This window comes from Haemorhous mexicanus, unplaced genomic scaffold, assembly GCF_027477595.1.
Source record: "Haemorhous mexicanus isolate bHaeMex1 unplaced genomic scaffold, bHaeMex1.pri scaffold_257_ctg1, whole genome shotgun sequence".
Taxonomy (NCBI): Eukaryota; Metazoa; Chordata; class Aves; order Passeriformes; family Fringillidae; genus Haemorhous; species Haemorhous mexicanus.
In genome coordinates, this window is record NW_026776084.1 from 6,308 (window position 1) to 23,330 (window position 17,023).

Below are 17,023 nucleotides of genomic sequence, written 5' to 3' on the forward strand. Positions count from 1 at the left end.
TCCCCTAAAAACTTGCCCAAAAATACCCAAAAATCCCTAAAAAAATCTCCCTTTAAAATCCCAAAAAAATCTCTAAAAAACCCCTAAAAATCCCCAAAAAATCCCCCCAAAAATCCCACAAAAAACCCCAAAAAATCCCCCCCAAAAAATCCCTAAAAAACCAAAAAAATTCCCCCCAAAAATTCCTAAAAAATCCCCAAAAATTCCCCAAAAATCCCCAAATGATCCCCAAAAATCCCCAAAAAATCCCTAAAATTTCCCCACAAAATCCCCTAAAAACTTGCCCAAAAATACCCAAAAATCCCTAAAAAAATCTCCCTTAAAAATCCCCCAAAAAATCTCTAAAAAACCCCTAAAAATCCCCCCCAAAAAAACCCCAAAATCCCCCCAAAAAATCCCACAAAAAACCCCAAAAATCCCCCCAAAAAAATCCCTAAAAAACCAAAAAAATTCCCCCCAAAAATTCCTAAAAAATCCCCAAAAAATTGCCCAAAAATCCCCAAATGATCCCCAAAAAATCCCTAAAAAAATCCCTAAAATTTCCCCACAAAATCCCCTAAAAACTTGCCCAAAAATACCCAAAAATCCCTAAAAAAATCTCCCTTAAAAATCCCCCAAAAAATCTCTAAAAAAACCCTAAAAATCCCCCCAAAAAAACCCCAAAAAATCCCACAAAAACCCCCAAAAAACCCCCCAAAAAATCCCTAAAAAACAAAAAAAAATTCCCCCAAAAATTCCTAAAAAATCCCAAAAAAATCCCCAAAAATTGCCCAAAAATCCCCAAATGATCCCCAAAAAATCCCCCCAAAAATTGCCCAAAAATCCCTAAATAATCCTCCCCAAAAATCCCAAAAAAATTAATAAAAAATTCATAAAAACCGACACTAAACTCACTAAAAATCAGCTTTTTATTAAACTCCGATAGAAAATCCCCGAGCGGGGTGAGAAGCGCCCCCAAGTCCCAAATGTTGGGATTTTGGGGCCCTTTTGGGGTGGTTTGGGGCGATTTTGGGGTCACCAGTCGGGCTGGCCGAAGCGCTGCAGCAGCTCCTGCTGCGCCTCCAGGTCCTTCTGCACCTTGCGGCGCATGTAGAAAATGGGGCAGTCCCGGCTAAAAAAGAGAATTTGGGGAGAATTTAGGGGTTTGGGGGGTTTGGGGATTTTGGGGGATTTTTTAGGGATTTTTTTGGGATTTTTCGGGGATTATTTGAGGGTTTTTAGGGGATTTTTTGAGATTTTTTAGGGATTTTTTTTTGAGATTTTTCGGGGATTATTTGAGGGTTTTTAGGGGATTTTTTGGGATTTTTTTGAGATTTTTTTTGGGGATTTTTAGGGATTTTTTAGAGATTTTTTTGGGATTTTTCAGGGATTATTTGAGGGTTTTTAGGGGGATTTTTGAGGATTTTTTTGAGATTTTTTTGGGATTTTTAGGGATTTTTTAGAGATTTTTTTGGGATTTTTCGGGGATTATTTGAGGGTTTTTTTGGGGATTTTTTTGGGGATTATTTGAGGGTTTTTAGGGGATTTTTTTGGATTTTTTGAGATTTTTTTGAGATTTTTTAGAGATTTTTTTAGGATTTTATTGAGATTTTTTTGGATTTTTTTGAGATTTTTTTGGGATTTTTGTGGTGACAGGTGAGGTGACCCAGGTGTGACCCAGGTGTGGTGACACGGGGCGGGGGGGGGGTGACACTGCAGGGACTTGGGCTGACATGGGGGGGGGGGGGTGACAGGTGAGGTGACCCCCAGGTGACAGGTGAGGTGACCCAGGTGACAGGTGAGGTGACCCCCAGGCGACAGGTGAGGTGACCCCCAGGTGACAGGTGAGGTGACCCCCAGGTGATCCCCAGGTGACAGGTGAGATGACCCAGGTGACCCCCAGGTGACAGGTGAGGTGACCCAGGTGACAGGTGAGGTGACCCCCAGGTGACCCCCAGGTGACAGGTGAGGTGACCCCCAGGTGACAGGTGAGGTGACCCAGGTGACAGGTGAGATGACCCAGGTGACCCCCAGGTGACAGGTGAGTTGACCCCCAGGTGACAGGTGAGGTGACCCAGGTGACCCCCAGGTGACCCCCAGGTGACAGGTGAGGTGACCCCCAGGTGACAGGTGAGGTGACCCAGGTGTGCCAGAGGTGGCACAGGTGACACCAGGATGGTGACAGGTGACCCAGAGGTGACAGACAGGTGACCCAGGTGTGTCCCAGGTGCGTCCCAGGTGTGTCCCAGGTGTGTCCCAGGTGCCACTCACCTGGTGCACAGCACGTCCTGGATCAGGGAGCCCTGGCAGCGCTGGCACTGGCTCCAGAGGCGCGCGAAGCTGCGCTCCAGGTGCCACACCTGGCACACCTGGGGGGCAGGAAAACATCCCATAATAACCCATAATACCCTCCAGGTGCCACACCTGGCACACCTGGGGGGCAAAAACATCCCATAATATCCCATAATAACCTCCAGGTGCCACACCTGGGGGCACACCTGGGGGACAGGAAAACATCCCATAATAACCCCAAACATCCCATAATATCCCATAATAACCTCCAGGTGCCACACCTGGCACACCTGGGGGGCACAAACATCCCATAATAACCCCAAATATCCTAAAATAACCCCAAAATCCCCATCTGGAACAAAAAAACCCCCAAAATTCCCAAATTTGGCCACAAAATCCCCAAATTTGAACCCCAAAATCCCCAAATTTGACCCCAAAATCCCCAAATCCCCCAATTTGGCCCCAAAATCCCCAAATTTGGAACCCCAAAATCCCAAATTTGGCCCCAAAATTCCAAATTTGAACCCAAAATCCCCAAATTTGAACCCAAAACCCCCAAATTTGGAACCCCAAAATCCCCAAATTTGGAACCCCAAAATCCCCAAATTTGGCCCCAAAATCCCCAAATTTGAACCCAAAACCCCAAAATCCCCAAATTTGGCCCCAAAACCCCAAAATCCCAAATTTGGCTCCAAAATCCCCAAATTTGAACCCAAAATCCCCAAATTTGGCCCCAAAATCCCCAAATTTGAATCCAAAATCCCCAAATTTGAACCCCAAAATCCCCAAATTTGGAACCCCAAAACCCCAAAATCCCCAAATTTGACCCCAAAACCCCAAATTTGAACCCAAAATCCCCAAATTTGACCCCAAAATCCCCAAATTTGAACCCAAAACCCCAAATTTGAACCCAAAACCCCAAAATCCCCAAATTTGGCCCCAAAATCCCCAAATTTGAACCCAAAATCCCCAAATTTGGAACCCAAAACCGCAAAATCCCCAAATTTGGCCCCAAAATCCCCAAATTTGGCCCCAAAATCCCCAAATTTGAACCCAAAATCCCCAAATTTGGCCCCAAAATCCCCAAATTTGGCCCCAAAATCCCCAACTTTCAAACCCTAAAATCCCCAAATTTGAACCCCAAAATTCCCAAATTTGGCCCCAAAATCCCCAAATTTGAACCCCAAAATTCCCAAATTTGGCCCCAAAATCCCCAAATTTGAACCCAAAATCCCCAAATTTGGAACCCCAATATCCCCAAATTTGGAACCCCAAAATCCCCAAATTTGAACCCCAAAACCCCAAATTTCAACCCCAAAACCCCAAAATCCCCAAATTTGAACCCAAAATCCCCAAATTTGACCCCAAAATCCCCAAATTTGACCCCAAAATCCCCAAATTTGAACCCAAAATCCCCAAATTTGAACCCAAAATCCCCAAATTTGACCCCAAAATCCCCAAATTTGGCCCCAAAATCCCCAAATTTGAACCCAAAATTCCCAAATTTGAACCCCAAAATTCCCAAATTTGGCCCCAAAATCCCCAAATTTGAACCCAAAATCCCCAAATTTGGAACCCCAAAATCCCCAAATTTGAACCCCAAAACCCCAAATTTCAACCCCAAAACCCCAAAATCCCCAAATTTGAACCCAAAATCCCCAAATTTGAACCCAAAATCCCCAAATTTGACCCCAAAATCCCCAACTTTGGCCCCAAAATCCCCAAATTTGGCCCCAAAATCCCCAAATTTGACCCCAAATCCCCAAATTTGGCCCCAAAATCCCCAAATTTGAACCCAAAACCCCAAAATCCCCAAATTTGGCCCCAAAATCCCCAAATTTGAACCCAAAATCCCCAAATTTGAACCCAAAACCCCAAAATCCCCAAATTTAAACCCAAATTTCCAAATTAGGAACCCCCAAACCCCAAAATCTCCAAATTTGAACCCAAAACCCCAAAATCCCCAAATTTGACCCCAAAATCCCCAAATTTGGCCCCAAAATCCCCAAATTTGGCCCCAAAATCCCAAATTTGAACCCAAAATCCCCAAATTTGAACCCCAAAACCCCAAAATCCCCAAATTTGACCCCAAAATCCCCAAATTTGACCCCAAAATCCCCAAATTTCAAACCCCAAAATCCCCAAATTTGAACCCAAAACCCCAAAATCCCCAAATTTGAACCCAAAATCCCCAAATTTGACCCCAAAACCCCAAAATCCCCAAATTTGAACCCAAAATCCCCAAATTTGACCCCAAAATCCCCAAATTTGGAACCCCAAAACCCCAAAATCCCCAAATTTGAACCCAAAATCCCCAAATTTGAACCCAAAATCCCAAATTTGGCCCCAAAATCCCCAAATTTGGAACCCCAAAACCCCAAAATCCCCAAATTTGGCCCCAAAATCCCCAAATTTGGAACCCCAAAACCCCAAAATCCCCAAATTTGGCCCCAAAATCCCCAAAATCCCCAAATTTGGCCCCAAAACCCCAAAATCCCCAAATTTGACCCCAAATCCCCAAATTTCAAACCCCAAACCCCCAAATTTGAACCCCAAAATCCCCAAATTTGGCCCCAAATTCCCCAAATTTGAACCCAAAATCCCCAAATTTGAATCCAAAATCCCCAAATTTGAACCCAAAATCCCCAAATTTGAACCCAAAACCCCAAAATCCCCAAATTTGGCCCCAAAATCCCCAAATTTGGAAGCCCAAAACCCCAAATTTGGCCCCAAATCCCCAAATTTGACCCCAAAATCCCCAAATTTCAACCCAAAATCCCAAAATCGCCAAATTTGGCCCCAAAATCCCCAAATTTGGAACCCCAAAACCCCAAAATCCCCGAATTTGACCCCAAAATCCCCAAATTTGAACCCAAAACCCCCAAAATCCCCAAATTTGAACCCCAAAATCCCCAAATTTGGTCCCAAATTCCCCAAATTTGGAACCCCAAAATCCCAAATTTGAACCCAAAACCCCAAAATTCACAAATCTGGAACCCCAAAAACCCCAAAATCCCCAAATTTGACCCCAAAATCCCCAAACTTGACCCCAAAATCCCCAAATTTCAAACCCCAAAATCCCCAAATTTGAACCCAAAACCCCAAAATCCCCAAATTTGAACCCCAAAACCCCCAAAATCCCCAAATTTGAATCCAAAATCCCCAAATTTGGCTCCAAAATTCCAAATTTGACCCCAAAATCCCCAAATTTGAACGCAAAATCCCCAAATTTGGAACCCAAAAATCCCCAAATTTCAACCCAAAATCCCCAAATTTGGCCCCAAAACCCCAAATGTGGCCCCAAAATCCCCAAATTTGAACCCAAAATCGCCAAATTTGGAATCCCCAAAATCCCCAAATTTGGAATCCCCAAAATCCCCAAATTTGAACCCAAAATCCCCAAATTTGAACGCAAAATCCCCAAATTTGGAACCCCAAAGTCCCCAAAATCCCCAAATTTGAACCCCAAAACCCCAAAATCCCCAAATTTGATCCCAAAATCCCCAAATTTGAACCCAAAAACCCCAAATTTGAACCCAAAACCCCAAAATCCCCAAATTTGACCCCAAAATCCCCAAATTTGAACCCCAAAATTCCCAAATTTGGCCCCAAAATCTCCAAATTTGACCCCAAAATCCCCAAATTTGGGACCCCCAAACCCCAAAATCCCCAAATTTGGCCCCAAAATCCCAAATTCCCGGCCCCGCCCCCACCTCCTTCTGGTAGAGCTCGGACTCCCTCTGGCGGCAGAAATCGCAAACTGCACCTAAAAGGGAGCCCCTCATTAATTAACCATTAATTATTCATTAATGAGAATCACATGCTAATTACATGCTAATTTGGGGGAGGGGCTTCCATGGGGGATTTGGGGGATGGAAGCCCCCCCGGTTTTGGGGCGTTTGGGCTGAATTTGGGGGGTTTTGGGGCTCCTGGACCCCGATTTTGGGATAAATTTAGAAGCAATTAATAAATTAATTATTAACTATCATTAATTAGGTTAATTTGGGGAAGGGGCTTCGATTTAGGGGATGGAAGCCCCTCTGGTTTTGGGGCGTTTGGGCTGAATTTTGGGGGTTTTGGGGCTCCTGGACCCCAATTTTGGGTTAAATTAAAAATTAATTAATAAATTAATTACTAATTATCATTAATTAGGTTAATTTGGGGGAGGGGCTTCGATTTAGGGGATGGCAGCCCCTCTGGTTTTGGGGAGTTTGGGCGGAATTTTGGGGGTTTTGGGGCTCCTGGACCCCAATTTTGGGTTAAATTTAGAATTAATTATTAAATTAATTATTAATTATCATTAATTAGGTTAATTTGGGGGAGTGGATTTGATTTGGGGGATGGCAGCCCCTCTGGTTTTGGGGTGTTTGGGCTGAATTTTGGGGGTTTTGGGGCTCCTGGACCCCGATTTTGGGTTAAATTTCGTGGGCATTAATTAATTAATTAAGAATAATTAATTCTTTATTAATTTGAGGAGAGGGCTTGAATTTTAAGAATTCTCTTTTTTCAACTCCAACTTTGGGGATTTTTGGCCATTCTGAACCCATTAATTCCATCCCGGGGGGGTTAATTACAGATTAATTAGCGCAGAGCTCATTAATTAGGGTAATTAATTAGGGGAGGGGGCTTTAACGAGGACAATCTCGTTATTTAAAGCCCAATTTTGGCCATTTTTGCCCTTTTTTTTTGCCCAAACACCCTCAATTCCGCCCTGGGGGGGTCAATTAGAGGTCAATTAGCGCGGGGGCTAATTAATTAGGGTAATTAATTAGGGGAGGGGGCTTTAACGAGGACAATCTCGTTATTTAAAGCCCAATTTTGGCCATTTTTGCCCATTTTGACCCCGATTTTTTTGCCCAAATCCCCTCAATTCCACCCTGGGGGGGTCAATTAGAGATTAATTAGCACAGGGGCTAATTAATTAGGGTAATTAATTAGGGGAGGGGGCTCTAACGAGGACAATCTCGTTATTTAAAGCCCAATTTTGGCCATTTTTGCCCTTTTTTTTTGCCCAAACCCCCTCAATTCCGCCCTGGGGGGGTCAATTAGAGGTTAATTAGTGCAGAGTTCATTAATTAGGGTAATTAATTAGGGGAGGGAGCTTTAATGATGACAATCTCATTATTTAAAGCCCAATTTTGGCCATTTTTGCCCGTTTTGACCCCGTTTTTTTTGCCCAAACCCCCTCAATTCCACCTCGGGGGGGTCAATTAGAGGTTAATTAGCACGGGGGCTAATTAATTAGGGTAATTAATTAGGGGCGGGGGCTTTAACGAGGTGAATCTCGTTATTTGTGGCCCAATTTTGGCCATTTTTGCCCGTTTTGACCCCGTTTTTTTTGCCCAAACCCCCTCAATTCCACCCTGGGGGGGGTCAATTACAGATTAATTAGCGCAGAGCCCATTAATTAGGGTAATTAATTAGGGGAGGGGGCTTTAACGAGGACAATCTCGTTATTTAAGGCCCAATTTTGGCCATTTTTGCCCGTTTTGACCCCGTTTTTTTTGCCCAAACCCCCTCAATTCCACCCTGGGGGGGTCAATTAGAGGTTAATTAGTGCAGAGCCCATTAATTAGGGTAATTAATTAGGGGAGGGGGCTTTAACGAGGACAATCTCGTTATTTAAAGCCCAATTTTGGCCATTTTTGCCCGTTTTGACCCCGTTTTTTTTTGCTCACACCCCCTCAATTCCGCCCTGGAGGGGTCAATTAGAGGTCAATTAGGGCGGGGGCTAATTAATGAGCTAATTAGGGGCGGGGTCTCACCGTGGTGGGGCAGCAGGGCCCGGCAGCCGACGCAGCTGCTGCGCTTGGAGGTGAAGGCCGAGAGCCCCCCGGAGCGGGCGGTCAGGAGGGTCTTGCAGCGGGTGTGCTCCCCTCTGGGAGGGGAAATTTGGGGTGAAAAACCCCGGAAAAGGTTAAAAATCAACCCCCAAAAAATCCCCCAAAGTTTGGGGGCAAAAAACCCCAAAATTCCCCCCAAAAACCCCAAAAAAATCCACCTGAAATGACCCAAATTCACCCCAAAATCGCCCCAGACTCGGGGTGTGCTCCCCCTCTGGGGGGGAAATTTGGGGTGAAAAACCCCGGAAAAGGTTAAAAGAAAAAACCGGAAAATCCTGGAATTTTTGGGAGCCCCAAAAAACCCCAAAATTGCCCCAAATTCCCTCAAAATTCCCCTCCAAATCCCCAAAAATTCCCGCCGAGAAAATCTCGAGAAATTCACCCAAAATTTGCACCAAAAAAACCCCAAAATCCCCCAAAATTCCCTCAAAAAACCCAAAATCCCTTCAAAAACCCCAAAATTCCCCCCAAAACCCCAAAATCCCCAAAATTTCCCTCAAAATTCCCTCAAAAAAACCCCAAAATTCCTTCAAAAACCCCAAAATCCCCAAACTTCCCCAAAATTCCCCCAAATACCCCCAAAAACCCCAAAATTTCCCCCAAAATTCCCAAATCCCCAAAATTTTCCCCAAAATTCCCCCAAATACCCCCAAAAACCCCAAAATTTCCCCCAAAATTCCCAAATCCCCAAAATTTCCCCCAAAATCCCCTCAAAAACCCCAAAATCCCCAAAATTTCCCCCAAAATTCCCCCCCAAAACCCCAAAATTTCCCCCAAAATCCCCTCAAAAACCCAAAATCCCCAAAATTTCCCCCAAAATTCCTTCAAAAACCCCAAAATTCCCTCAGAAACCCCAAAATCCCCAAAATTTCCCACAAAAATTCCCTCAAAAAACCCCAAAATTTCCCCCAAAATTCCCTCAAAAACCCCAAAACCCCAAAATTCCCTCAAAAACCCCAAAATTCCCCCCAAAACCCCAAAATTGCCTCAAAAAACCCAAAATTCCCTCAAAAACCCCAAAATTCGCTCAAAAACCCCAAAATACCCTCAAAAAACCCCAAAATTCCCCCAAAATCCCCAAAATTTCCCCCAAAATTCCCAAATCCCCAAAATTTCCCCCAAAATTCCCTCAAAAAACCCCAAAATTCCCCCCAAAACCCCCAAAATCCCCAAAATTTCCCCCAAAATCCCCCAAAACCCCCAAAATCCCCAAAATTTCCCCCAAAAAATCCCCTTATAAAATTTGGATTTTGGTTGAATTTCCCTCCGTTTTGGGCCCATTTTGTTCCTTTTTTTCAGGGATTTTGGGGAATTTTGGGAATCTCCTGGGCCTGGAGCTGCTCGGGAGGGAAAATTTGGGGCCGTTTTGCTCCATTTTGGGGCAGTTCTGCTCCATTTTGGGGCAATTTCCGGCGATTTTGGGCAATTTGCCTCCGTTTTTGCCATTTTTGCTCCGATTCGGACGTGGTTTTTTGGGAATTTTGCCAAATTTTGGGGAATTTTTGGGAATTCCAGGATGAACTCTCGGAGCAGCCCAGGCTCGGCTCGGAGCTGCTCATTTTGGGTCAATTTTGGGTCAATTTGGGTCAATTTTGGGTCAATTTTTGCCATTTTTGCTCCAATTTTGACGCCGTTTTTTGGGATTTTTTAGAAATTTCAAAAATTTTTGGGCTGAATTCCGGGGATTTTGGGTTTTTTGGGATTCCACTCACGCAGCAGCAACCCTGGGCCCAAGGTGGGCTCGGAGCTCCTCGGTTTGGGTCAATTTTGGGTCAATTTCCCCCATTTTCGCTCCGATTTTGAGGCCGTTTTTGGGATTTTGGCGGGGTTTTTTTTGGGAATTTGGGGCATTTTTGGGCTGAATTCTGGGGATTTTGGGATTTTTGGGATTCCACTCACACAGCAGCAACCCCTGGGCCCAGGATCGGCTGGGAGCTCCTCATTTTTGGGTCAATTTTGGGTCAATTTTGGGTCAATTTTGGGTCGATTTTCCCCATTTTCGCTCCGATTTTGAGGCCGTTTTGGGATTTTGGCGGGGTTTTTTTGGGAATTTGGGGAATTTTTGGGCTGAATTCCGGGGATTTTGGGGTTCCACTCACGCAGCAGCACGGCTTGGGCCCAAGGTGGGCTCAGAACTGCTCATTTTGGGTCAATTTTGGGTCGATTTTGGGTCGATTTTCCCCATTTTCGCTCCGATTTTGAGGCCGTTTTTGGGATTCTGGCGGGGTTTTTTTGGGAATTTGGGGAATTTTTGGGCTGAATTCCGGGGATTTTGGGATTTTTGGCATTCCACTCACACAGGAGCAACCCCTGGGCCCAAGGTGGGCTCGGAGCTCCTCATTTTGGGTCGATTTTGGGTCGATTTTGGGTCCATTTTCACCATTTTCGCTCCGATTTTGACGCAGTTTTTTGGGAATTTTGGGGAATTTGGGGAATTTTTGGGGTGAATTCGGGATTTTGGGATTTTTGGCATTCCACTCACGCAGCAGCAACCCCTGGGCCCAGGATGGGCTCGGAGCTGCTCCTTTTGGGTCAATTTTGGGTCAATTTTGGGTCGATTTTCCCCATTTTCGCTCCGATTTTGAGGCCGTTTTTGGGATTTTGGCGGGGTTTTTTTGGGAATTTGGGGAATTTTTGGCTGAATTCCGGGGATTTTGGGGTTCCACTCACGCAGCAGCACGGCCTGGGCCCAAGGTGGGCTCAGAACTGCTCCTTTTGGTCAATTTTGGGTCAATTTGGGTCGATTTTGGGTCAATTTTGGCTCCATTTTTGCTCCGATTTTGACGCCGTTTTTTGGGAATTTTTGGAAATTTCAAGAATTTTTGGGCTGAATTTCGGGGATTTTGGGATTTTTGGGATTCCACTCACACAGCAGAAACCCCTGGGCCCAGGATGGGCTCAGAACTGCTCTTTTTGGGTCAATTTGTGTCGATTTTGGGTCAATTTTGGGTCGATTTTGGGTCGATTTTCACCATTTTCGCTCCGATTTTGAGGCCGTTTTTGGGATTCTGGCGGGGTTTTTTTTGGGAATTTGGGGAATTTTTGGCTGAATTCCGGGGATTTTGGGATTTTTGGGATTCCACTCACACAGCAGCACGGCCTGGGCCCAGGATGAGCTGGAGCTCCTCATTTTGGGTCAATTTTGGGGTCGATTTTGGGTCGATTTTCCCCATTTTCGCTCCGATTTCGAGGCCGTTTTTGGGGATTTTGGCGGGGTTTTTTTGGGAATTTGGGGAATTTTCGGGCTGAATTCCGGGGATTTTGGGGTTCCACTCAAGCACCAGCACGGCCTAGGCCCAGGATGGGCTCGGAGCTCCTCCTTTTGGGTCAATTTGGGTCAATTTGGGTCAATTTTCCCCATTTTCGCTCCGATTTTGAGGCCGTTTTTGGGATTTTGGTGGGGTTTTTTTTGGAATTTGGGGAATTTTTGGGCTGAATTCCGGGGATTTTGGGGTTCCACTCACGCAGCAGCACGGCCTGGGCCCAGGATCGGCTGGGAACTCCTTGGTTTGGGTCAATTTTGGTCGATTTTGGGTCAATTTTCACCATTTTTGCTCCAATTTTGACGCTTTTTTTGGGAATTTTTGGGAATTTGTGGAATTTTTGGGCTGAATTCCGGGGATTTTGGGTTTTTTGGGGTTCCACTCACACAGCAGCACGGCCTCGGCCCAGGATGGGCTCGGAGCTCCTCATTTTGGGTCAATTTTGGGTCAATTTTGGGTCGATTTTGGGTCAATTTTGGGTCAATTTTCACCGTTTTCGCTCCGATTTTGAGGCCGTTTTTGGGATTTTGGCGGGGTTTTTTTGGGAATTTGGGGCCGTTTTTGGGCTGAATTCCGGGGATTTTGGGGTTCCACTCACGCAGCAGCACGGCCTGGGCCCAAGGTGGGCTCAGAACTGCTCCTTTTGGGTCAATTTTGGGTCAATTTGGGTCAATTTTGGGTCGATTTTCCCCATTTTCGCTCCGATTTTGACGCTTTTTTTGGGAATTTTTGGGAATTTGGGGAATTTTTGGGCTGAATTCCGGGGATTTTGGGATTTTTGGGATTCCACTCACACAGCAGCACGGCCTGGGCCCAAGGTGGGCTCAGAACTGCTCATTTTGGGTCAATTTTGGGTCAATTTGGGTCAATTTTGGGTCGATTTTCGCCATTTTTGCTTCAATTTTGATGCCGTTTTTTGGGAATTTTTGGGAATTTGGGAATTTTTGGGCTGAATTCCGGGGATTTTGGGGTTCCACTCACACAGCAGCATGGCCTGGGCCCAGGATGGGCTGGGAGCTCCTCATTTTGGGTCAATTTTGGGTCAATTTTGGCTCCATTTTGCCATTTTTGCTCCGATTTTGACGCCATTTTTTGGGATTTTTTAGAAATTTCAAGAATTTTTGGGCTGAATTCCGGGGATTTTGGGTTTTTTGGCATTCCACTCACACAGCAGCAACCCCTGGGCCCAGGATGGGATGGGAGCTCCTCCTTTTGGGTCAATTTGGGTCAATTTTGGGTCGATTTTCGCCATTTTTGCTCCGATTTTGACGCTTTTTTTGGGATTTTTGGGAATTTGGGGAATTTTTGGGCTGAATTTCGGGGATTTTGGGATTTTTGGGATTCCACTCACACAGCAGCAACCCCTGGGCCCAGGATCGGCTGGGAACTCCTTGGTTTGGGTCAATTTTGGGTCAATTTTGGGTCGATTTTCCCCATTTTCGCTCCGATTTTGAGGCCGTTTTTGGGATTCTGGCGGGGTTTTTTTGGGAATTTGGGGCATTTTTGGGCTGAATTCCGGGGATTTTGGGGTTCCACTCACACAGCAGCAACCCCTGGGCCCAGGATCGGCTGGGAGCTCCTCATTTTGGGTCAATTTGGGTCAATTTTGGGTCGATTTTCCCCATTTTCGCTCCGATTTTGAGGCCGTTTTTGGGATTTTGGCGGGGTTTTTTTTGGGAATTTGGGGAATTTTTGGGCTGAATTCCGGGGATTTTGGGATTTTTGGCATTCCACTCACACAGCAGCAACCCCTGGGCCCAGGGTGGGCTCGGAGCTGCTCCTTTTGAGTCAATTTTGGGTCAATTTGGGTCAATTTTGGGTCGATTTTCGCCATTTTTGCTTCAATTTTGATGCCGTTTTTTGGGAATTTTTGGGAATTTGGGGAATTTTTGGGCTCAATTCCGGGGATTTTGGCATTCCACTCACGCAGCAGCAACCCCTGGGCCCAGGATGGGCTCGGAGCTGCTCCTTTTGGGTCAATTTTGGGTCAATTTGGGTCAATTTTCCCCATTTTCGCTCCGATTTTGAGGCCGTTTTGGGGATTTTGGCGGGGTTTTTTTTGGGAATTTGGGAATTTTTGGGCTGAATTCCGGGGATTTTGGGGTTCCACTCACGCAGCAGCACGGCCTGGGCCCGTCCCTCGCCCAGGATGGGCTCGAAGATGCGGAGCAGGGGCCGGCTGAGCTGCTGCTCCAGGTAGTAGCGCGTGTCGATGGGCAGGTTCTGCTCCAGGGCGAACACCGGGTCCTGGCGGGGATTTGGGGGGAAAAACCGGGAATTTGGGCAAATTCGGGGGGGAAATGGGGAATTGGGGGGAGAGCGGGGAAATTGGGGGGGAAATGGGGAAATTTGGGGGGGAAATGGAGAGAAATGGGGAAATTGGGGGGAAAATGGGGAAATTTGGGGAGAAATTGGGAAATTTGGGGAGAAAATGGGGAATTTGGGGAGAAATTTGGGGAGAAATGGGGAAATTTGGGGAGAAATTTGGGGAGAAATGGGGAAATTTGGGGGGAGATCGGGGAATTTGGGGAGAAAATGGGTGAAAATGGGGAAATTTGGGGTGAAATTGGGGAAATTTGGGGAAAAAATAGAGAAATTGGGGAAATTTGGGGAGAAATGGGGTGAAAATGGGGAAATTTGGGGAGAAATTGGGAAATTTGGGGAGAAAATGGGGAAATTGGGGAGAAATGGGAAAAAAATGGAGAAATTGGGGAAATTTGGGGAGAAATGGGGAGAAATGGGAAAATTTAGGGAGAAAATGGGAAATTTTGGGGAGAAATGGGGAAATTTTGGGGGGAAAATGGGGAAATTTGGGGATAAATTTGGGGAAAATGGGGAAATTTGGGGGGAAATGGGGAAATTTGGGAGAAATGGGGAAATTTGGAGAAAAATGGGAAATTTGGGGAGAAATTGGGGAAATTTGGGGAGAAATTGGGAAATTTGGGGAAAATGGGGAAATTTGGGGAGAAATGGGGAAATTTAGGGAGAAAATGGGAAATTTGGGGAGAAAATGGAGAAATTGGGGGGGAAAATGGGGAAATTTGGGGGGAAATGGGGAAATTTGGGGAGAAAATTGGGAAATTTGGGGGGAAAATGGGGAAATTTGGGGGTAAATTTGGGGAAAATGGGGAAATTTGGGGGAAGATTGGGAAATTTGGGGGAGAAATTGGGAAATTTGAGGAAAAAATGGGGGAAATTTGGGGGGAAATGGGGAAATTCCGGGAAAATATGGGAACATTCGGGGAAGAAGCGGGAAAATTTGGGGAGAAATCGGGACAATTTGGGATTTTTGGGGTGTTCTGACCCCGAGTGACCCCGAGTGACCCCAAGTGACCCCGGGCTGACCTCTGACCTGGAGCAGGCACCTCCCAGAGTCCCCAAACCCCAAAATTTCCCCCGATTTTTCCCGAATTTCCCCCAAATTTCGGCATTTTCTGACCCCTGATGACCCCGATGACCCCGAGTGACCCCGAGTGACCCCGGGTGACCCCAGGTGACCCCGGGTGACCCCGGGCTGACCTCTGACCTGGAGCAGGCACCTCCCAGAGTCCCCAAACCCCAAAATTTCCCCCGATTTTTCCCAAATTTCCCCCAAATTTCGGCATTTTCTGACCCCGAGTGACCCCGAGTGACCCCGGGTGACCCCAGGTGACCCCAGGTGACCCCAGGTGACCCCGGGTGACCCCGGGCTGACCTCCGAGCGGGTGTAGGCCGCCTGGCCCCGCGCCCCGGTGACGATGACGTAGGGGACCCTGTCCCCCAGGCTGGGGGCGCTGCCGGGGTCCCGGCGCCGCAGTCTGGGGAGAAAAGCCCAAAATCGGGAAAAGTCAGAAATTTGGGGGGAAAAACCCAAAATTTGGGGGGAAAAAACCCAAATTCTGGGGGGAAAACCCCAAAATTGGGGGGGAAAAACCCAAAATTGGGGGGAAACAACCCAAAATTGGGGGGGAAAACCCAAAATTCTGGGGGGGAAAAACCCCAAATTCTGGGGGGAAAAAACCCAAAATCGGGAAAAAATCAGAAATTTGGGGGAAAGATCAGAAAATTGGGGGGAAAAACCCAAAATTGGGGGGAAAAACCAGAAATCGGGAAAAAATATCCCAAAATTGGGGAAAAATGAGAAATTTAGGGGAAAAAACCCCAAAATTGGGGGGGGAAAACCCAAAATTGGGGGGAAAACCCCAAAATTGGGGGGAAAAAAACCCAAAATTGGGGGGAAAACCCAAAATTGGGGGGAAACAACCCAAAATTGGGGGGGAAAACCTCAAAATTGGGGGGAAACAACCCAAAATTGGGGGGGAAAACCTCAAAATTGGGGGGAAAAAACCCAAAATTGGGGGGGAACCCCGAAATTGGGGGGAGAAACCCAAATCGGGGGGAAAACCCCAAAATTGGGGGGGGGAAACCCAAAATTGGGGGGGAAAACCCAAAATTGGGGGGAAAACCCAAAATTGGGGGGAAAAACCCCAAAATCGGGAAAAAATATCCCAAAATTGGGGAAAAAATGAGAAATTTAGGGGAAAAAACCCCAAAATTGGGAGGAAAAACACAAAATTGGGGGAAAACCCAAAATTGCAGGGAAAACCCAAAATTGGGGGGAAACAACTCAAAATTGGGGGGGAAACAACCCAAAATTGGGGGGGAAAACCCAAATTGGGGGGAAAACCTCAAAAGTGGGGGGAAAAAAACCCAAAATTGGGGGGGAAAACCCAAAATTGGGGAAAAATGAGAAACTTAGGGGGAAAAAACCCAAAATTGGGAGGAAAAACCCCAAATTCTGTGGGGAAAACCCCAAAATTGCGGGGAAAACCACAAATCGGGGGGAAACCCCAAAATTGGGGGGGGAAAACACAAAATTGGGGGGAAAACACAAAATTGGGGGGAAAACACAAAATTGGGGGGAAAACCCAAAATTGGGGGGAAAAAACTCCCAAAATTGGGGGGAAAAACCAAAAATCGGGGAAAAAATATCCCAAAATTGGGGAAAAATGAGAAATTTGGGGGAAAGAACCCAAAATTGGAGGGAAAATATCCCAAAATTGGGGGGAAAACCCAAAATTGGGGGGGGAAAACCCAAAATCGGGGGGAAAACCCAAAATTGGGGGAAAAACCCAAAATTGGGGGAAACAACCCAAAATTGGGGGGAAAAACCCCAAAATTGGGGGGGAAAACCCAAAATTGGGGGGAAAACCCCAAAATTGGGGGGAAACCCAAAATTGGGGGGGAAAACCAAAAATCGGGGAAAAATATCCCAAAATTGGGGAAAATGAGAAATTTAGGGGAAAAAAACCCCAAAATTGGGAGGAAAACCCCCAAATTCTGGGGGTAGAAACCCCAAAATTGGGGGGAAAACACAAATTGGGGGGGGAAAAAGCCCAAAATTGGGGGGGAAAGAACCCAAAATTGGGGGGAAAAACCCAAAATTGGGGAGAAAAGCCCAAAATCGGGGGAAAAAAACCAAAATTGGGAGGAAAAACACCAAATTCTGGGGGTAAAACCTCAAAATTGGGGAAAAATGAGAAATTTAGGGAAAAAACAAAAAAATTGGGGGGAAAAAACCCAAAATCGGGGGGAAAAACCCCAAAATTGGGGGGAAAAAACCCCAAAATTGGGGGAAAAATATTCCAGAATTGCAGAAAAAAATAT

At 46.0% G+C, this 17,023-nt stretch overlaps 1 protein-coding gene across 1 annotated transcript; it reads right to left on the reverse strand.

Annotated features, from left to right (window-relative positions):
- Positions 1 to 890: 890 nt before the first annotated feature.
- On the reverse strand, positions 891 to 15,174 carry LOC132323031 (uncharacterized; the record flags this gene model as incomplete). The annotated part of the gene is made up of 6 exons (XM_059837806.1): positions 891 to 1,111; positions 2,251 to 2,348; positions 5,985 to 6,037; positions 8,037 to 8,328; positions 13,492 to 13,624; positions 15,072 to 15,174. Coding segments are annotated over 6 exons (776 nt in total), but the record flags the coding sequence as incomplete, so codon positions are not given.
- Between the last annotated feature and the right edge of the window lie 1,849 nt (positions 15,175 to 17,023).